Raw genomic sequence first — 22,796 nt, forward strand, 5'->3', positions numbered from 1 at the left:
TCCCGCCGATCTGTGCTCGTTAATGAACAAAAAAATTTCCACTCATGTGGGAACTGAGAACAGTTATGACGTGTTCCAGCAAATTACCTTGTATTGTTTGTTTACTTTGCGACAACCAGATATAGCTGTCACGTACTTGATGCCATATAGTTTCACACTACTATATTGATGCTAACCAAGGAGGTTATGATGCCAACTTGGAAGTAGCCAAAATCGAAACTTGGGGCTCTATTCTGGACACGCATGGCGGCTGCACGGCCGCCATTATCCGCCATCTTGGCTGTCTCATTGGCTGTCCAGAGGTCACGTGTTTTGAAATTTGTGCCGGGAAACGGAAGTTTTGCAAAATGCTATTTTGCGTTTTCGTCAGAATGACGAAACGTGACGTGGAGCTGCAAATTTTATCGACTAATACTTTTGCGTGGTCCTTAGCACCTATATTGCGACTTTAGCGCTTTAAAAAGAAAGTGTACGGTAGCGTGCAGAAGCCCGTGGAATGCATCTGCAATTTCGCGAATATGTGGTGGCGTTTCAAGATAGCCGGCATGTCAGTTGTTGATTGGCTGAAAGAATATCCCGTGAAGAGCGTCACAGGAAGGGCCGTTTCGTAAACGTCAATTTGACGTTGCGTGACGTTGCACTGGGCCGCCATTGCACAGATTTTCCGCCATAATTTGGTAGTGCGACGAGCCGCGCGAATTATGGTAATGAGCGGCCATATGCAGTGTCAGTCGAGAGGCATGCGTATCGCCGCATTTTCCCTGTCATTTGGGGCCATGAAAATCTTTTGTTCACAACGCGTGCTCATAGCATTTGCATCGCTCTCGGGTGGTGTTGGCATTTGTGTTTTGAACCATCATTTCTATTAAAAACACGTTTATTTGAAATAATATTGGTTGAAACTAGCAAACTTTCTGCGACATTTCGCACTTTTCACTATTGTGTTTGTATTGTAATCTATATTAATGACTTTTCGCGTCATCAGAGGCTATGACAACGGTGACTTTTTAATTTACAAAAAGAAATGTACGCAAGACGGCGCCTTGAAGTTTCCTCTCGCGCTGCGAGTAAGCGGCGAAGTGCACAAGAGATGGCAGTGCCGGCGTTTGCGTCGCTCAAGCGTATAACTGTGGCGCGCGCAACGCTATCGATGATATTCGGCCGCTTCTCAGCCAGACGAGTCGGGCTGAGTCACTTGCGGATCACGAGATAGCGATAACGCGGCCTAGAGCGGGCGCAGTTCATCACTGGCAGGTCGCGTATATTGTCTCAAGGTAGAAAGCAAGCGCGTGCGCGCCAATATACGATGACTCATTCCGTTTCCCGAGGACACGCATCCTAGCTAATGAAGCAGACGACAGCCTGCGCGCATGCAGACGACGGAAGCGAGAAACGATTTTGATCGAATAATCGTACGCTTTGAGCTAGCTGCTTTATTTTCACTGGGGAGGAAAACTGTTTTGCTTTATCAACCACGCTATGTTCAATGCCTACATTACAGTTTCTTAGGCGAAACGTCAAATTTGCGTCACGTTACGAAAGCGAAACGGGGCTATCGGCGCCATTTTGTAAGCGTCGCGCCTACGTCACGCCTCGAAGAAAATGGCGGAATGTCCAGAATAGCGGCTTTGGGAAAAGACATAGAGTTTCTAAATAAAAAACCATATAGTAATATGAAACTCTATGGGAAAAGATTTGGAAACACTGTGCTCGCTGTGTGGTGCGCATCGGCATCGACGATGCATGCTTACATATGGCGGAAAGTGTCGAAAATGTTTTGAGTGCCCCGCCGCATCGGTCATATGGGTTCCGTAGTTAGCGTAGCGCTTCCGCGTCCCTGTCATGTCATCGAACAGGCAAATAACTGAATGCTTCAAGATGAAAAAGCCGAAAAGCTCGCCAGCTAAGGCGGCGTCGACCTCTTTCACTACACCCAAGCGACGCAGCGGGAAGGCCAAGTCGACTCCGAATAAACTTGGACGCTCGACGCCGAATAGTAAGGCATTAAAACGCTGGCGCTAAAGAGATTACGCATTTGCTTATAAATTATTTCATATGCCTTCAGGTTCCGCCGAAAGCAGTCCGCAAAATCTCCATGACGAAACGTACAACCATGCTCCAGTGGATCTCAACAACTTGATCGTCGACGAGTTCCTCTGTTCCCAAGACGTTGTTAACAGCGATGTCATTTGGGACTGCAGTTCTCCGCGCAGCAGGCTTGTTTCAGGTATCGAGTTTTCGAGTGGCCGCCTTTCTTTGATTCCTTCCAAGTTTCAACTGACAACCTCTTGGCATCATGTTTGCACAGCGCCCGGCGGCTCGGACGTCGAAAGCTTGGTCAAGATGTTCCGGACAAAGGTAAACAAAAGTTTGATTAATGGAGAGATGGCGGAATTTCGGGGCCAGCGTTGCTATTACAGCTATAACTGTTATAGAGACTTTTCCGCTCCACGCAATGGTCGTCGCCAAGCACCTCAGCCAGTTTCAAACCCCAACTGAAAGCTGGCGTTGAAACCAACCGTGCCACCAGGTAATGCGCTTTTCCAGTTATCAGAGGGGAGCAGAAATGACGCATTGGCTATGACAAAACGCAGCACACAAAGCCAAACATCAGGCGATCAATGAAGATAAGTGCTGACCTAGTTCCTAGAAAAACTAACCTAGTTGAGCGTTTCTATGAATAATTCTTGTTCTACGTAGACTTCATAGGTAAATATAGTATTGCATGTCAGAATTACAGCTACATCAAGGAAGTGACTACCGTATTAGTGAATGTCAACGCAACTCTGAAAGATTGTTGGGACCAACAAATCACTAAAGCAGCAGTGAATATTCATCGGCTTTGTGCATATTCTGCTGCCCACATCCTGGGAAGCAAAGAAACATGTAGACTTTTGTTGCTTCTTCACTAAAGGCATTGTTCTCATAGGTGCATATATTTTTCTAACATGTATCATAAATGCCGCACACTTATGATTTCTGAACATAATGCAGTATGCTGCCGATGTAAATATTTGTGCGATAAGGGCCGATTTGGTCAAATCCACAATGTGAGACCAGCAATGCCTCACGATGCAACTTGTGTGCTGTGATGCACAAGATTGCCTGGACGCAGTACCGCGGTGAGAAATGCCAACATCACTCGCATCTCTTGCCAATATCAGTCGAACATCAGTCGAACTTGCATCTTCCGCATTATGCATGCGATGCTCCACCATGCCATTGAGCTATGGGGGCAGCTGTCCTCCCGTCAAGTTTCTTGGGAATTTTTGTGTGTGTTCTAGATCTTAGCTTGGGAGTGTTAGCCAGCACTATTCATGGCTGTGGCACTGGCTAAGACTCCTGCTGGCTACTTGCTTGCTACCAAGCTTGGTAGCAGGCAACTAACCAATAGTCTTGAATGCTGCCTAAAGGTATCAAGGCTACCAAAGTCGAGAGACCCTTGCTGTGCAACAAGCAAGAAGAATAAGGGGAATCATCTTGGTAGTGTGTCGTTTACTCCGTTGCAGTACTTTGCAGTGACTCACGCTGACGCAAAACGCTGCGACTGGCCCGTTCTATAGACCTTTTATGGGTTGCTGGACTTCCAGTCGGCTCTGGATGGTAAATTGGTAGGCTTTATACTACAAAGCCTGACTTCAGACGGACAGTGATGGGTAGATTGTTGCATGGTGCAACTGATACTGAAGAAAGCATTGCAAGTCTCTGTGTAATACTGCCCTTTCACTGTTTCATACTTTGGGAAAAACTGCAATTTTTTTATTTGTTAGTAAGGCTTAACAGTCCTTAGTAGTACAGAAAGCAACAGCTTGCTGATAACCTCAGTCAAAACAAAAGAGTTTTAGCACTAGAAGGAGCAAAAAAAGGGGTTTGTTACCCAGAGCATTGTTCCAACACATCCGTGATGGCCATTGAAATTAGTGAAAACCGTGAGACATGAACTTACTGCTTGGTCTCTCGCTGCTTGCCCACGTCATTTTCTCCTAATATTTAATACTCTCGAGGAACTGTCATGATGATGCGTGAACGACCTTGTGAACGCAACCTTAGTTGACTGTTCCTCGCAGTTCTTCATGATAGCTTTCACATTTCAGCCTCAAGAAACCAAACCAATACCGTCAGCATTCAGCATCATTAGTGCAAACTTTGTCAAGACTTCAACCGTAGGAGGTGCTCTGACACCAAGGTGTGTTTGCTTCACTTTTGTATTATTTGGGGCTTTGCTTGCATGATTAGAGGATTGGGATTGCTTGAAGTTGGGATGTGCCTGCAATGCTGGTATATTATAAATTCAACCATCATAAGGGTGATGGTTAAATTTATAATACTACTTCTATGTCATGAGCAGTGTCAGTGATCGTGAAATGGTGTCATTATCAAACTAATAAAAGCCCGTTCGGGCTTGTTACATGGTCCAGCTACTTCTTTTTCCAACTTAGTTCTTATTGAGTGCTCTACATTACAAATGGCTCACACTGCGTGACTCTGGTGGCTTCTTGTTGACATAGAGGAACCTTTATCAGTTGATAAACTCAGCTGCAATGGCATTTGGTTGATACTGCTCTTGTGACAACGGTACATGTTTCTGAAATGATGTAATTGAGCATTTCAACTTTACTCTTCCGTTACAGCTAGAAATGTCCTCATTTTCGGTGGTTTTATGTTTTAAGGTTTTGTTTCAAGACATAGTAGCCATAACGGTACTGCGGTACATAAACTTATAGCCTGATCACCGATGTTCTGAATGGATGTATAGCAGTCATAATTGCTCAGACAATTTTATAGAATTCTTATGTGAAACTTCAAAGAAGCACCTCAAGGAACACAAATGAAAGTAATAATTTGCTATTTTCATTACAAGTACTAAGAGTAAAAGAAATCCGAAATATACAAAATATGCACCTGGTTCCTAGTCCCCAACTTTTGTAAATCAGATCATGCAAAAACATTGTTGTGAAGATTTGTTGGCATTAATACTAGCCATAGCGATGCCCATGCTATGTGGGAAAGCATTAGCTTTGCAAATATGAAGATGGGTAAGTTCCTATTGTACAGGGAGCATTTGTTTTTTTCTCATTGCAGCAGGCACCTGGTTTGTTTTTTATGGCATTCTTGAGGCTTGCAAACAATGGTTGTAAGGTCAGGGAACATGCAGAAACCTTCGCATACTTGATTATTGCGATCGATCAGCTTTTCTGTGCAAGCAAGGTGGTCTTGTGTACAGTGCTGTGCTGTAGTAGTGTTGCACAATATTGGACAGTTATGAATAAGGGCCCTTGCACAGGCTGTGTCCAAAATGTCGGAGATTAGAAAACTAGTCGAGCTTCGGTCAAAGGTCGGTCTGAAATCGACTGTGTGCTATTGCGTGACTGAAAACCCTGCACGATGGGAAGGATTGCTCATAATAATTTGTACGTATATGCGGTCAAAGTGCTGATGTATAAAAGCAACCCACGGTGGGGAAAATAAAGTTGCACTTGATATTAGTCGAACACAATTATCAAAATAACACACAGTCGTGAGCATCTGCCGTTGTTTAATACATCGTTAAAACAGCCTATACATTGGATCAGAAAATTGACAACCCCAGAGAAGCTTTGGTGTCTTGACTGCTGCTGTCATTTAAAAATTATGTTGCCGCATGGACCACAGCACTAATTTTGCGTCTTTTTATTGAAGAAGTGCTAGGAGCACTGGAGGCTAGTTTCTACGATAACTCCAGTTGAAGTTTTATTTTTCCAGACTCCCCAACTGCCAAATATTGTCGAATCTGACAAGTAGGTAAAGTTCAATCGTCATTTCAGATGATGCATGTTGCTAGTAGAAGAATTCCAATGAAAATTTTTGACAATGCATAAGAAAACTGTCAATCAAAGAGATCGATTTCTGTAGGTGCCGTAAGAAAAGATTTTTTTTTTTGAGTACAGATCATTACCCGATGCAAAACACCCGATGCCACATGCATCCGGTGTTATGCGAGAACGGTGGCTTGATCACAACATTGATAGTGTTATGATTGTTGCCAACAGGGGACTCATTGAAAGTCTGAAGGGATGATGAGGCAAGATGTGTTGGATTGTTTGTGTAGGCTGAAGATTTTGTGTTTCATTGGGATCATGTACACCCTTGCAATTTTTTAATAATATTGTGTGAGCGTCGACTGCACGGCGTGTCAGCGGCCTCGTACCACCAATGGTCGCAGAGATTGGCGACAGTGTGCACGGGGGCGTGCAAGGCGATTTTCAGTTCGAATGTATTCTGATGCGCTGTTTGCTTCAGGTGGGCCCCTCGCCGCTGCAAGGCTGCTGACACATCGTGCGATTGACGCTCGCACAATATTATTCAAAAATTACAAGGGCGTACATACCAACCCAGCATTTACACTTTCCTAGTTGCATGGGTACCTTTTAACGCGATAGCGTTAAGGGCCCCATGTCGCAGAAAATTCAGCGTCGGTGTCGGGTTCGATGTAAGCATCGGTGTCCGTGGCATCTGTGGCGGAGAAATTCATCCCGACCACACACGCCCTCCGAGTGGCCCAAGGGGTTGGTGAACAAAAATTGAATTTCTCAAAGTAAAATGCGTCAGAAGGATCGTAAAGTACGACTTAACTACAACCTACAGACATGATGGCGTCGGATTGTAATTTGGATATACGAGAAAAAAGCCTGATAAGCAGCCAGGGATCTTTGAATGCTATCGCGTTCCACTCTTAAAGGTGAAGCTTAAGCGTCCTCCAATTCTGATGGTGTGTGGCTCAAGCAAGCAACGCTCACACAACAATTTTTCTTTGTGTGTGTGTGTGCACATCTGTCTGTGTCACGTGTGTGTGTCTGAGAGACAAAGTGAGCAAATTTTACACTGACTTTTACGTGTTCCTTGTGCCAACTTATGTCTGTCTCATTTATTCAGTCTCTGTAAATGTTAAAAGTATACTTATGTCTGTCTCATTTATTCAGTCTCTGTAAATGTTGAAAGTAAATTTATTGGATCTATGTGTACGTCCATCTGTGACAACAAAAAGCTACCATAGCAGCATCAAACAAATGACTTTACCACAATCAGCTCTCCAACATTGAATGTTGAGAAGAGGCTATGAGTTTCAGCAAGGCCTGATCCATCTTGAATGCATAACACTGCCAAGTAGCCATTGAAATAGTCTATACAATGCTGGTGTTTTCGTGCATATGTTAGTTATGTAAACATAATGCTAGTATCAAGTTTGGATGACTCAGAAAATAAAAAAATAAATGGATTTGGTAATACTGTGAGCTAACAATGCACAATGCAAGCATAAGAATGAACTCGAACATTTTAACATAGTGTGGTGCGGCAGCTGTGACCTGCATGGTTGTGCCTGGGGATGGAAGGCTGTACTATTTGATGCTTTTGCACGATTGCCCCATTGCCCTTTACTGCAAGTTGCACTTCCTTGCAGACATGTAGGTCACCACCTAGGATATTGACAAGTGGGCTTTCTTGCAAAACTCAGTCACCTGCAGCATTTTGAAGTGCCGTATCTGAGAAAGACGAATCCCGTGTTACATACGTAGCTGGTGTCGAAACTGCAACGAGGGGCTTCCTGCTCCCTCAAGCATAGAGTTTCCTCCAAAAATTACCAATAGGGAAATCTGGCACTGCAATTGTTCAACCACTGTGGTAATGATAGGTAGTGCATGAATCTGGGCTTGTGGCTTCAGACATTGTCGCTTTATTCATTGTGCTTCATCTTTCAAAATTTACTAGCAGTCATCTAAACACATGTAGGCAATGTCTTTCTGTGTAGATGTATAACCATTGCGAATTGTTGCTTTTGGAAGGCAATATATTGCTGAATATGAGCAAGGATGACACCAGTTTGTAGATATGGGCCATCAAACTTGCCACAAAAATGCACTGTTGTTCCACTTACTTTTTTACCAAAATGGGCTGTTTTATACATTGAAGCCCAAAAGTAACTGGAACACCCATGTATTTCGTCCCACATTTTGGGAAATAACATCTCGAAAGTGGTGTCATCTTGGAAATTAATTTCTCAAGTGGATGCATCTTACAAACTCGCCGGCTACAATTTGTAAATTGCAATATGTGTCGTAAAGTGATTAACTAAGAAGTTAATCAGTGAGTTTTTGTTAATTAGTTGAATATGTGTTTCGATTTCTCGTGCTACTAATGTCCGCCTCATCGAATAACCCAGCTCATTGATAAGAATTATGCTACCTGCCACAGCTGATTTAAAAAAAATCTGTAAAGCTTAATTTTGAACACCCTGTATAATCAACATTTAATCATTCACTCATTTGAACCTGAATGTATGTCGGCCTTGTCTTCTTAGCGTTAAAACTTGGTTGACTCTTTTCTTTTCTTTAAGTTGTTTCGATGTATAGAAAGTCTCTTTTTCTGTTTTCGGATAAAAGAAAGGCACAGAACGCCTCAAATTTAATACATATAATTTTTCTTATAACTTATGGCAAACTTGTCTTGTAAAATTGTGATCTTGTACAAGAACAAAGTGTTGAAGCTTCATCTGTGGGCTTCTGTTCTAATGCGCTCCGGCTACTCACCCTTGTCTAATTTGCTTGCGAAATTTATCAAGCTATATCAGTGGGGAAAACCGGAAGGCATCCAAAGCCTATGTTTATAATGATTGACAAGGGTCTATAGGGGCTTTATGTTTGAATTTTTCACTGTTGATCAGCCAGAATCCCTGAAGTCGCTAAGGGGCCACTTGTCTTCAGTCTGTGGACAACAGGGGACGAGATATCAGTTTTGGCCTCGCAAGCAAATGCCAGTTGCTCCGTGCTACAGTCTCGTGTCATGTCAACTGTTCCAGAAGGACAAAGAGAAATGCGAGGAAGAAAGCCAATGCGACCAGTGCGCAGGCGGTCATGGACCAGATGCAAGAACTGTGGGACATGGTGCAGCAGTCCAAGAAGAACGGCTTTGGACCGTCGACTGCTGCTGACGTTCCTCAGGTGTCTGAAGAGGCTGAAGGTCAGACTGTCTCCGCTTTGTTTTTCTTAAGCATGTGTTTCTTCAACAACAGTGACACAACATTTCTGTGTCAACAAGGACTCAATTCCTCAAACGCTTCACTAGTAATGAAATACGAAAGAAGGGGAACTGAGGCGCTCGATTTTGTTAATCATAACCACATAAAGCTAACAGACAACGAAGCCAAGGGAAGCATCGGGGAAATTAAGTGTAGTTGAAATTGGAATGTAGAAAATAATGAAGAAAAGGGAAATGAAAGTGGACGAAAAGATAACTTGTCGCCGACGGGAGCCGAACCCACAACCTCCGCATTACACATGTAGTGCAACGCACGTGTAATGCGGAGGTTTGATGCCCGATGCCGGAACTTTGATGCCTGAAACTATCAAGAAAGTAGGAACCTCAAAGCTCTGCTTCTTTGGCTTTGGCATCTCAGGAACGCATGGTTTCTTTTTTTCTTTTCTGCCGTTGCATCCATGTCTTCTTTATCGGCAGCCAATCAGACGTCACCACCCAACAGCGAATGCAGATCAGTGTCCAAGTTATGATGCATGTGTCCTGTCTCCCTTCTTCACCTTGTTTCTCAGTTCAAGTCCCTTTTTGAAGGTTAACCAGTATATACCAACTCACCCAGTTTGCTATCATTATTATTGCTTTGTTTGAGCAAGGCATTATATATATATATATATATATATTTGTTGTTTTTATACATTTGATCCTCGATATAATGGAATTCTCAATATAACGGAAGTATTCAGCTTTTTATAACTTTTTGTACATAGAACATTATGTATTTGGGACCTCAACGTAATGAAATGTGTTTATAGATGATTTCAATGTAACGAAATTTTACTGCTGCAATGAAGGAATACCGAGACAATAAATGGAAACTTCTGTGAGCGCACCTCTCAAAGACGCGCGCAGGTTGGTGCGTAGCTCTATTTCTAGCGCAGCCGTGGCTGCCCATGGCTTTCAGCAGGGCTGAGCGCATATGCATCCTGCGTGTCATGTTTCAGAGATAATCTGCTGTGTGTACAAAGAGTGGGTGTTTCGAGATGGCATGGCATAACGACACGCGTTTGACACAGGAGGTTGTGTAATCTCGAGTTTCGGAGATGCGCTGAAGCGAGAGGCAGACGAAGCATTCGCTCCCCGCTGCCGGCACTTTTCATCGTAGATTCGTCCCACTGGGGGCTTAGCGGATGCAAAAGCGTGGCTGGCTTCACTTTGTGCCGGCGATGTGAAGATATTGTCAACAAAATTATTTTTTGTTCTCATTCAAGTTTACTTTTTCTGATTGCCCGATCATTTGGAGAATTTTGTGGCCCCTTTCGTGTAAGAAAAATCCAATGGTGACTACTTATTTGCATAAAAGGTCGAAATTCAATGTAGAAACATTTCAATATAATGCGAACTTCCGATTTTACCAACTTCATTATGTCGAGGTTTAGCTGCATATTTAATTTGCTTCTAGGTGGGGCATGCACATGCGCAGCAAGTAATAACTGCTTGGAAGAGCGAGAGAGAATGTGAATTATTTCAGGACGTGCACATCACTCATACGAGAGGACATGCTGCATACTTCACAGATGCAAATCACTTAAGTTGTGTGGCTCCACGCACTCTCAGACACAGTTACAGAATCTGCAGTATTAAATACATCTGGGTGAAGACTTGCTCTTCGTGTGGCCATCGATAACCACTGCTGATTTGTGTGCCACAGTTTTACTAGAAACATTCACTTTTATTGCAGCGTAATCTGCAAAAGTAAAAGCAGTCACTATTCACAAGGTTTTCTTTTTTTTAATCAGTTTTGAAGCCACCTGAATGTTGTTTAAATTGCTGTGAGTTTGGCCATTTCATGCAATAATTCTTGTCACATGGTGTCATCGCCTTCTGCTCTCTACATGCATATCAAGTGTCTACATGCATTGGAAGTGACCTACGATACTTGCTATATCATGAATGTAATCTGCTAGCCTAGCTTACCTGTATTTATTGGAGTCTCTCTAAAATGGTGCACGTGTTGATAAATTTTGTTTTTGGTTTTTCACATTGCAGGTGCTGCAAACAACAAATCGCTGTAAGTGAATGTTCACGTCATTTTTCGACATTGTAATCTAGTTATTATTTGTCCCCTCCCGCAGCGGTAAAATGCCACGGCAGGTGACAAAATGCATGTGCTAAGGTGCGTCAACAAGGGGTTGTAAGACGAGGAAAAACATCGCACCTCTTGCAAAGAATGCCCGTGCGCACTACTATATATATGTTTTTCCTTTGTTAAATAAGGTGCAGAGAACAAAGCAAAGGAGGGATTGCAGAAGCACGTCTCTATTTGTTGTTTATGTTTATGTGGTTTCGTTAAAAACTTTAAATAAGGCCTGCCAACGAGGATTTGCATAAATGAGTTCGTCACGTCACTTGCATACAGCTATATTTCTCATTACGTGTTACCATGACTGGTTTTGCTTGTTTAATTGTGTTTGAGTCTGAAAAGTGACCATGGCATGTGTTAAACGTTTCTGAAGGTTACCAGGAAAATTCACAATTTCAGGCTGCCAGACAGCAAAAACACAGATTTCTCCCCAGTATTCCTCTTTAAACATAATGCCCGGTTCTTAAACCCCGAGTTAAAATGTATATATATATACATAATACCTGAAAACAAAGGACCCTATCTATGCATTACATGAAGGTCATGTAATGTTTGTTGTTAGTGTGGATGTGTTGGTTGAGGTTTTATAAAATGGCAGAATAGTAGTCTTTATCTCTGTTGCCGCATCTTTTTTCCCGCTCTTGGTATGGTTTACTGTTGATGTTGCTTGTCTGCTTCCAGTTGGTGTTACGCCACTGTTAGCAATGAAAACGTCGTTATTGATTTGTGGCCTTTTAGCGTGGATGACACTGCTGCGGAAGAGGATGTGGTGTCCCAGAAGGATGCTGCCAACACCGTTGCGGAGGCCACAGCAACAGTGGAGTCAGTGGCTGACGCTGTTGAAGATGAAGACGATTACGACCAGTGGCTTATAGGTGACGACAGCATCTTGGTGGCTGCAACACAGGACATTGACGTGTCGTCGCCCGCCAGGTAATAGACCAGTGGAAGTGAACAGTGTCCGCTGGCTAGTGCTCTTCAATTTCCAAGTTCTCTGGAGAAAATTCTACTAGCCTCCTTTTCTTTCTTTCTGGGGTTTTACGTGCCAAAACCAGTTCTGATTATGAGGCACGCCATAATGGAGGGCTCCGGTTTAATTTTGACCACCTGGGGTTATTTAACGTGCACTGCAACGCAAGCACATGGGCGTTTTTGCATTTCGCCTCCATTAAAATGCGGCCGCCGCGGTCGGGATTCGATCCCGCGATCTCGTGCTTAGAAGTGCAATGCCTTAGCCACTGAGCCACCGCGGCCTGGTTAGCTGTGATGGTAGGGCGACTGCTCCAGAAAAGTTTGATCTCCACATCAGGACAAATATTTTTAAGCTGTCCAGCTTCCTTTTTCTGAGAAAACTGTAAGGGTTTATTTTGTAGTGTGGAGATAAACTTGGGTTTATGAGAGTTCTTCCCTTTTGAGTATGATCTTGGTGACAAAAGACTTATTTTGGTGGCAAAAGAATTTCGATTTATGGGGATGCGTGATTTACCTGATTCTAATGCACGCCTTCTTCGAAGAAAATTGGGCCGAAAATTGCCTGCACTGTCTAATCGGGCATGAAACCAAAGCCACCTTTCCAATGGTTGTATGCCTTACCGCATAACGCGGATGTATTGTGGTGGAGCTGACTAAAAAAAGCGTGTGGCGAAGCTGACTTTAGAAAACCGGCTGCCTTTGTGCAGCAATATTTGATGCTGAAAAGTCGGGTGCATGTTAGATTTCTTCCCTTCAGGTCATGGTGTACACATTTGTGGGCGCAACTTATTTTTGCCATTTCTGTGCAGTTGTGGCAAGGATTAGACCACAAATATTAAGCTTAGGGTAAATTGAACATTCTGCTTACCTCAACTACCTTCATTTTACTTATGAGGGAAATGTATCGCTAGCGAAGATCGCTTTGGGGAAGGCGCTACAGTGTTTTATGGGAGGTGTGACGTGGGACGTTTCTGGAGCAAGTGAGAAATAATTTTTGTCTTGCTAGTAATGCTTGCAACCAATAATTAACTTATGCGAGTACTGTAATCCACTGTAGTTATGAAGAAACACATCATTACTGAGTGCACAATAATTAGATACTTAATCACTCTGTGATTATGGTGACTCATAAAATGCAGAAAGAGTCATTCTACCACCTTGACTTGCTCTTAATGGAGTCTGCGTGCTAGCACCTTGGCATAAAATTATGTAAATTTCATACATTTATTGACAGTCGATCATAATTTGTGACTGAAGGGGTTATACTTTGTTTTGGAGCTTTAATGTCATTCCTACGTTAGTTTTCTCCTTTGGACACATAGAAAGTGTGCACGCGTGTTGGAATAGGGCAAAATCTGCCAAGTGAGTCTGCAATGTATTGGCATTTTTTCTGCAACTTCTGTAATTCGACCCACCGGATAACTCGATCAATTTCGCCAGTCCCATGAGGGCCAAATTAATGGAAGTCGACTGTATACTCATCTCGTGCCACTTCCAAACAGCTCTTTGAAACGACGTGCGCGTGCGTCACATCCCATAGCACGAGTGAGAATGTGTGCGCGTGCTGGTTTCCACTTGGTTACAGACTTGCCAGTGTCTTTTGTTTGTATCATGTTGCAGAAGTTGCTTATAAAAGTGGAAGCAGGCCAGTTTTTCCCATTGTGCACTTGTGACAGCTAGCTCTTGGAGACGCTGTGTTAGGCTGCTCCACTTCCAGGATTGGCTCACACTACCCAGCCACCATCTTTGTAACAACTAATGCTATGTAGACACCGTGCGACATTGTACCGCCTTCGAGATTGGCCCAGATTGTAATGAAACAGGCTGTAACATTAAAAAAAAATTAAATTAAATTATGGGGTTTTACATGCCAAAACCACGATCTGATTATGAGGCATGCCGTAGTGGGGGACTCCGGAAATTTGAACCACCTGGGGTTCTTTAACGTGCACCTAAATCTAAGGACATGGGTGTTTTCACATTTCGCCCCCATCAAAATGCGGCCGCCATGGCCAGGATTCGATCCCGCGACCTCGTGCTCAGCAGCCCAACACCATAGCCACTGAGCAACCACGGCGTGTAGGCTGTAACATTTCTTCACCAAAGTGCCAGAAAACGTTAGTTAGTCATGTCGTCACCATGATATTACAGTTGTTGCCGTCATCTTGCTGCCGTTGTCACGCATTAAAGGGACACTAAAGGCAAATACTAAGTCAAGCTAAAGTGATGGATTAGTGCACGAGTATCTCTAAAGCGTCAATCTTATCGCGAGCAGAGCCTTAGTAATAGAGAAATTAAGGTAAATGCAGGACATGATTAGCGACTCCCCCGGGACATTCAAGTACTCGCCCGATGACGAAGGCACTCCTCATTTAAATTCTGTCACTAGTACTGAACCACTCGTTATGAAAACATCATTGTACTGTATTATAAGAAGAAAGAAAATACTACTTCACCAGTTGTATTACATTTTTACAAAAAAGAACTAACTGACATTACACCGTTGACAACTTCGCGGGCGGTCAAAATGTTTCGTGTTCGCTCGACTCTGCGCCGCCCGCACTTTCGCGTTTCAGTTTTTCTGTTAACGTGTAGTGTTGCACTTGTTTTTCTGGCTCGCGAACCTCGCACTAACTGCAAGTAGCAGAGAATTCCACTTCCACGCGACGTCGCGGAATGCCCGAACGGTCTACGCCACTTTACCAAAATCAGCTGTAGCGGCGCACCATACCGCCATCTGTCGGGCGCCGTTACACTCACCAACGGCAGAAAATGGCGTATGCAACGTCACAACTCCTCAATTGGCGTGGCGGGTGATTTGAATTGCAATAAAATTATTTGGTCCCTTCAGATCCAATTTTTTCGTAAACTAAGTCTTTTCTTTGCATGAGACAAGCGTTTTGAGGTTTCTGGAAAGGTATTTAAACAGTCCACGTCGACTTAGTATTTGCCTTTAGTGTCCCTTTAAACACACTCGCATTGCACACACAACTGCTCGCTTTGCACAAGCATGTTGGTTCACCTGGTAACCCTTTACAGAATCCGAAACAGTGCTGGATAGTTGGCTACCTGCAAAATGCTCCGCATAACATTAATTTCCACAGTGTGTGGTATCTGCATTTTTTCTTCACCATGTGGTGAAGCTGATGCTGATGCTGCATATTTGGAAGGTGCTCAAAGGTAGTGGCAATCAATATTGTAACTTAATAAAAGCTGATAAGTCCTTCTGCGAGTGAGACTGTATGCTGCTATAGTACGAGCACTACCAGAAAGGATATTTTGCTCTATGGTATGACTGAAGGTTCTTCAAACCACGACTTCATAGCTTAATTAAATTTTTTACATTTTTTTTTTTTGATCTTGCATCCCACAGAAAGTGTGCCAAGACACCGACGCGAGCGAACGGAGCACAACCACCGAGTGTTAGCCGCAGTGCCGTTCGTGTTGCCAATGCCAGCTCACCTACATTGCGCAAGACGCCATCCTCGGCATCACCACTGCGACGTCAGGAGGGCCGTACCACTCCGAAGTGGAACATGAGTGCCATCCGCAAGTCACCACGGCTCTCTGCGCTCTCACTCAATCGCACGCCCTCTCCACTGCGTCCATCATCAGCGAAGACCAAGAGGCCTGCTGAACAAGTGAACCACGCCGAACCCGTGAACCCTGATGAACTGCCAAAGCATGCTGAACCTGTGAAGACTGCTGAACCTGTAAAGACTGCTGAACCGGTGAGTTAACTTTTAAAGGTGGATCCATGTGATGGGCCAAATTGCCGATTCATTCTGCAGGCAAATGCGACGTGGTTAACGCTTTCCTGTCCATGCCTATTGCCATCGATAGCCCGTTATGGACGATTGCAAATTCGTATTTTGCCGCTTTGCAAGTGCGCTCGGACAGCTGTTGCCATTTATTGGGTTTTTTATGTACTAATTAGTCAGTTTTGGTTATCGTTGTTCTTTTCCTGCAGTGCGCAGATTTTTAAAGCGCCTCTGGAGAAGGGGCAGGGTCGGCACAATGAGCGCTCGTAGTTTCCAAGATGGAGTCGGCGCTGCTCATGCGCAGAAACGTCACATTTCTACCAATTCCAATGCATCTGCGTGCTAGTTTTGGATTTTGAAAGCAGCACTAATGTTGAAGACAACTTCGGTTTGTCGGATTTCACAACAGAGTTTCACTTTGTTCACCGAAGCGCTTCAAATTTGCCGTGTGCTGATGTAAATATATCCTGCGTGTTCTAAAGGTCACGCTTCTTATCTGCAGGGTGTTAACATCCTTTGGTCGGAATCATTCGCCGGTGGCCACGCAGGGAGTCGAGTTTCTTGTGGAAAGATGGCTGGTAGTTGTCGACCTTGGCATCGCGCTAATGCTAGTCACTAGAATTAATGGTTTTTTTTTATACCTCAAGAAATATTTTACAGATGATATTTGCTGGAATATTGCGCCGGTCCTTTGCATTGAAAATGTATATTCTGAAACTTTTAAAAGTCTCTCTGTGTGAAGCAACAATGACACTTTTATGTACCTTTTTCTTTTTACTATGAAATATTTGTTTAGATTTTTTTTTTTCAAATTCTTTTTTGTAAGCACGTTGTTTGGGACTATAGTATACCATTGGTAAGAGAATTTCTTCCTCTTTAATTTGATACTATACACTTTAGTATCAAGCATGCTCTGTGATAGGAAAAAAAATGTATTTACTAGACTACCCAAAAACTGCTGCTTTTCAGGGGGCAGGAATAGGTTAAGTGACGACAAACCATGTTGCCTGCAGCGAACGTGGGGGGACGCTCTTATGTGCAGCGCAATTTGTTGCGCGTGAACAAACTCCCATTCATTCGGAGAGTGACTTAGCAACTGAATCTCATGTGTGAATCTGCTCTAAAAAAATGTTTTTTTAATTGCAATCACATAGTCACTCCAGGCAAACTTTCGCCATCGGCGTCGTCGTAAAGTTCCACATATGTTTAGGCACTATGTGTATGCTATATCTTTACGCATGCCGTATGTGACAGGTGGATGCTGTACTATTCAACTGCCAAAGGTGCTCACACCAGGTCTCAAGTTCTTGACTGAATTATTCCTCAGAATTTCAGCACTGGCAGCCCGCAAACAAATGTCATGAAACATAACATTCACAGTGCATGGCTTTTATTTTATTTCTTCTCAGACTATATTACATAATGAAAGTGGAAAGCAATATTGGTGCTCAAACCTGAAAGTGATGTAATTTTATTGGTGTGGCCCTTTACGGGCAGCATTGTGGCTCCTGTGCGATGCCATTATAAACCCTGCACGGCGTGTTAAGTTTTTAAGGGTGCCAGAAAATGTGCCGCACCAGCGTATGTCGCGTCTGCGTTAGCCGGAACCGCATATATAGTTAGAATACCATCTTAGGAGTTGAAGTGCTATACTAAACCTTTGCTTTCACCGTCAGTGCTTGACCCTTTGGGCGTATCTGCCAGTTTTTTTCCTTTTACAATAGAGCCGTTAGTGGGACTTAAACAATTAGAAAACCTAAATGTGAACACTGAAAGTTTCAGCACCAAATGTGCAGCATTATAAATATCTGCAGCTGTCTCAGAAACCAATGGTCATGCACTGAAAATTCAGTCACCTGTTGGTTTCTTTTCTTTTTATTATTATTATTATTATTATTATTATTATTATTGAAGGGAAAATAAAATAACGAGACTTAGTCATCCTGTAATGGTGGCACGTTATAATAACATTAATCAAAGAAATATTGTAAAATAAGAAACAATGTCGTAGATTAAATTTGAAAAATCCAGAGCATAGCTTGCTATAAAGAGTAATTGTTGGGGTGATGAGGGTAATATATGTAACAAAGTCATAAATGTAACAGTCTGTTAGATACATTGTAGAAATTGTTGGCTTGATCAGTCGCTTGCCCCAAGCTAGTGCCTGTTCTTCACAGAGGCTCAAGGTGGAATGAAGATGGGGTTGACTAGTTGCACCAACAGCTTCGCTTGAAATTGGGTTGTAATTCTGGAAGGTTGCACAAATCTGCCAAGTTTTTTTTCTTCTTTCTTTAGGAAAAACAAAATGATCAATATTGTTCAAGTCTCGCTGATAACTATTTAAGTTAGTTGGGACATTGTCTTTGTTTGCAGGGTTTTTGTACCTTCGCTGTCCCTGGTAAGCAGACCAGATCTGGCAGTTAAGAAAAACATATTCTTTTTTATCTTGCCTTAGGCACCATCCGTGGAAGTGTGTTCGAGATCGTCATCAACAGACGTGCTCTTTGACGATGAAGACGAGCTCCTCGACCAAATTTGTTGCACCTACGAGCAGCAGCAACAGCTGGATGCCAAAATTGTTGCCGCTACTGTGGCGTCTTCACCTAAGACTTCGACATCATCTACGATCACTCCAGTTCACAGCACCACATCAACATCACGTTCTGGAACAGTTGTCTCCTCTGTCGCTGTGAAGACTAGCACTACGCTATCCTCAAAAATTGAAGCTCCCAAAGTGATGGTATCCAACAGCCATCTCGGCACAGATTCTGTTGGGAAAATTGACCAGCAAAAGAATGGCCATGATAATGTGGCCGTTCCAGCACATCCTGTAGCGTCTCACCGTCCGACAGTGTCCGTTTCGACGGTGAAGCAGAGCTCAAACTCGACAACCAAACCTGGGTTTTCATCTCCGCTGAATGCGACAAACCAGCTGAAACCGGGATCCACGCACACAGACTCTCTTCAACAGCCAAGAGTGATTCTTGAGAGATGCACTGCGGTGTCAGTGAAAGCCCCTCTGCACGGAAGGGGCCCTTCATCTTCATCAGCTCCTGTCTCTACGGCATCGATGTCAATGCCGTGCCTGAACACAAAGTCCCGCTCAGAGCGACTGTCTGTTGGCACGGTACGTCATCAAAGTGTAGAGTTCAAGACTCCAGCGAGGACTGCGGATGCTGCCCTAGACTTTGATGACGACGACTCGGATCTGGCAACACCAGAAGTCATGTCATGGCTGGAGGAGGTTGAATGTAAGTATAATATTATAATAAGTAAGTATGGTAATTTACGGTATAATGTAAAACTATTCCAATCTGTCTTTATTCCAAATCGGCCATTAGCCCTCTGTGATAGGTAAGAGTGGTTCTGGTGTAGCCCATATGGGCGGACACCACGCCCAAATGGACAGAGCCCGAGCCATTTTGACCTATCGAGGAGGGATAACAGTCCATTTGGAATAAAAACAGATTGGAATAGTTTTACGTTATACCGGCCAAGCTTTAAGGAAATTTCCATATATCTAGGGACCTAATACTTTGTTTGGGGGAATAGGTAAATTTGTTCTGATCTAGGGAAATATCACGGTAAGACAACGAAACAGCAAAACTTCAGATGGGGCAGCGCGAATACACGCAAAATTGTCCACCGACTGGCTGCTTGAGACACTTTTCGTGTATTCGCAGGCTTCTTTCATGCTCGGAAAAACACTTTTGTGTAGTGTGTATTGAGCAACAGAAACTGTGTCGGGAGTTTTTCATGTTGCTCTACAATTTTCACACTGACACTTTGATAATTAGGACAGTACTTCTCGAGTTAGATAATTAATTACAATTGCCTAATTAAGTCTCAGTAACAAAAAAATTACTGGCGGCTACTCCACTGTACTGGAAACAATATGTACAGGGTTTTCTTTGAGTAACGCAATTGCTCTTTTTTTTAATCTTGGTGCATGATAGTTGGGACACCCTGTATATGTATTTGTCCTTGCCACAAACGGTATGGTCGAAAATGAGGAAAATGCTTTATTTTGCAGTGCTTCAAAATCAGCTAATCTGCAATGCAAATTTTGGAACCAAAGCAGGGTTTTTACACTTTTGCACTGCTAAGGCGATTCACGAAGTGCGTGAAATTTCATGAACTACAGAATGGCACACCCAACTTTGCCACAGGGCTTGCACCAGGTCCTTGTTTTCTTTCAAAACATCCTGCCAAAAGGCGCCCAAAGAGTGCAATTTCAAAAACCCAATCTTTGAGTGCTGACAAAGCTCTGCCATTTATGTAGTAGAAAACCTAAACGGACGGGCTCTATTCATCCACGTAGCTTTGAAAACTTGATATTTCATTCAGTTTCTTTCAAGGTAAATCTGAAGTTCACATCATTAGCAGTGTTACAGACCTGAAATATTTTCTAAATAAAAGGAATAGTTTGGCCTTCTTGCTGACAGATGGCACCACCACAGTCACTATGCTTTATTTTTTGTCCAGCGTGGCTGCATACGATGTGTATTTTGCGGCGTATTCTTAGCAGAACAAGAAACTATACTGCAGCTAAACTTGGCATTGAGCAAAATGCATCACAAGATCACACTTCCATGCAAAATCTTAGCACTAATGAGCCAGTAGTATAGCCAGGAGAGGTGTTTATGCCAGTCTTCATTACTTATGCAATGTTGCACCCATCTGGTTCTGTTCATTGCATGCACTTTATGGCAATGGTTGCCTGTTCTTCTGCTCTGCATTGCAGCCCAGCCTGTACAAGTGAAGCGCTGCACACCAGAGGAGATAGCCAAGAAGCGAGCGGAGGCACTTCAGCGACGTCGGCTCAGGGAACAAGAGTCAAACAAGTGGAAAGGTCGCCTCCGCATGTCCAAGTGAATGTGCGTCATCGAATCTGTGGTGTGTGTAAATGGACGACCAAAGATGAAGAATCTGCGGACATGCAACCAACTTCGCTCAAGCCTCAGTGCCTGGAATTGTTCTGGTGGTGACTGTGTAAAACCGTCGGGAATAATTGACTGGTTCCAAGTTCAGAGCCTACCTCGGAGTGTGTCCTTGTAGCAAACATGAGGGAAATGAGTGGCTGAGTCATGTGTGTGTCAGTGTGAGCGACTGACAGTGCAAAAAGTACAGATGACTTGCATCATTCACTGTGCGAGTTGGAGTGTACAGTACCACTGTATTGATGACTACATTCAAGTTTTGCAAGGCTGCCTGGAGGTCGTGCTCTTCAGCCCACCTTTTGGCAGCTCGCATAGGAGGGCTGTGTGGATTGTCCGGCGAGTATTTATGAACTGTTGAATTCAGGACCAGTATAGTTGATGAGCCCAATGTTCATGAATAGCACCTGGCACATGTCAGCACGCAATACTAACTGCTTTTGAGGAATTCTCGTGCAGTGTGTTTTGACAGTGACTGCAACTGCCACCCTTGAACAGTGAGCGCAGCTGATGAGCTCGCGAGTGAAACTTTTTATATTATTTTCTCTGGGAACGTCTTCAAATGTGTTCATTTTGTGACATGGTTGGTGCCTTGTAAAGAGGTTCTATACTGGGTCAACCTTATTATGGTTTTTATTATTGTCAGGTCAAGCACTCCTGTGCCAGTAAGCTCATGGAACTTAGCACCTACTGACTTGAAAAGTGTGTTGTGCTGTGGCTTGATTGCGCAAAAATGACCTGATGGCTACTTGCATTCCGCACAGCTATGAACTTGATGCATCTCGACTTGTTTGTGCAAGGCCACGCACTTGGAACAGCACGTAATATGCTGGCAGTGTCTGCCATAAGAAACAGGGCGTTCATTGCTGTGGCTAACGTCTTTGTGCCATGAGCCATAGTGCATTTCAGAGACCATCTTTGCAGAATGTGCTTTGCATCAAGGTTTCCACTGGGCAAACTGTGTGTTATCGGAAAGTGCTCTCACCAGCCCCTGTCAAAATTATTTCTTAAGTGCTGCTGTTTTACGTCCTGGGAAGTGCCATGAGCCAGTTACTCTGGCCAACAGCGTCTGTAGCCCTGCTTTGTTGCAGACACTGTTGACCAAATTTCTGGTAACACCCTAGTCTTACTAGTGCATAAAGCAGGAGTCACTCAGTGTGATCGTGCATGCACTCTGACGCACACAGGTCACATCAGCAGCCGCATCCGACAAGTTTTCAGCAGGCCCAAACAGTTACAACAGCCGTCTCGCATGAGATGCAGTGTTGTACTATGTCAATTCTGCTTATGCAGCAGGTGGAATGGAGTCTGTTGTTACATGTCTTATAGAAGTATACTTGAGCAGTTGGACTTGCAGTAGTTGAAGAGCTCTGTTTTAGGTGCACAAATTGATGGAATGGGCTTGTAAGCAATCAAATTTATTTTTCTAATGAGCACTGACTTCTGCCTCGTGCTTTCATTTGTTTTGTTTCTTCCTTTTTTATTTACAATAACTACACATTTTATAACTTCTGTCACTTGCTTTGCAAGACTTTCCGTAACATGTACGGTGCTCAGCGATTCAAACGTGATAATCGCCCTGCATGGCGGCCATTGCTTTTTGCGCCACTGGGACACTGAGCAGATCTGTTATGGTATACGATGAAACCAAGGGCACTTGGGATGCGTTATGATTGCATTTGGCCCCCTCAGCGATCACACTGCGTTCACCGCTGGTGAAAAAAGCGACGGTCGCCATGCAGGTGGACTATCGCGTTTGAATAGCTGAGCACTGTACAGTTCATGCAGGCGAATATTAAGGTTCTGTGCACATATGCTGACCAAATTGTTGCAACTCAATATTTTTGTACTATAAGCTTGCTTAAAGTGTAATCGTGATGGTGCTCTCCATTTGCTGTGGTCCCAAGTCTGTGAAATAATAAACTGATGCAAAGTCATTTCTTTTCTCGTCATGATGTTTCAATCCTATAAACTTTT

General features: G+C 43.5%; 1 protein-coding gene across 2 annotated transcripts; it reads left to right on the forward strand.

The window, feature by feature from the left end:
* Positions 1–1,720: 1,720 nt before the first annotated feature.
* LOC119458075 (mucin-5AC) lies at positions 1,721–21,438 on the forward strand. Of its 2 annotated transcripts, none has more exons than XM_049670732.1 (10): positions 1,721–1,996; positions 2,066–2,227; positions 2,309–2,358; positions 4,095–4,186; positions 8,834–8,994; positions 11,056–11,077; positions 11,888–12,082; positions 15,495–15,834; positions 18,338–19,133; positions 20,627–21,438. In XM_049670732.1, exons 1-10 carry the CDS (start codon positions 1,843–1,845, stop codon positions 20,755–20,757), a joined length of 2,103 nt encoding a protein of 700 aa, XP_049526689.1. In that variant the 5' UTR covers positions 1,721–1,842; the 3' UTR covers positions 20,758–21,438. The 2 variants fall into 2 exon arrangements, with proteins under 2 accessions (XP_049526689.1, XP_037575814.1); XM_037719886.2 differs by having other exon boundaries at positions 1,724–1,996; positions 15,495–15,852.
* The last annotated feature ends 1,358 nt before the right edge of the window (positions 21,439–22,796 follow it).

Source organism: Dermacentor silvarum, chromosome 7 (genome assembly GCF_013339745.2).
Source record: "Dermacentor silvarum isolate Dsil-2018 chromosome 7, BIME_Dsil_1.4, whole genome shotgun sequence".
Taxonomy (NCBI): domain Eukaryota; kingdom Metazoa; phylum Arthropoda; class Arachnida; order Ixodida; family Ixodidae; genus Dermacentor; species Dermacentor silvarum.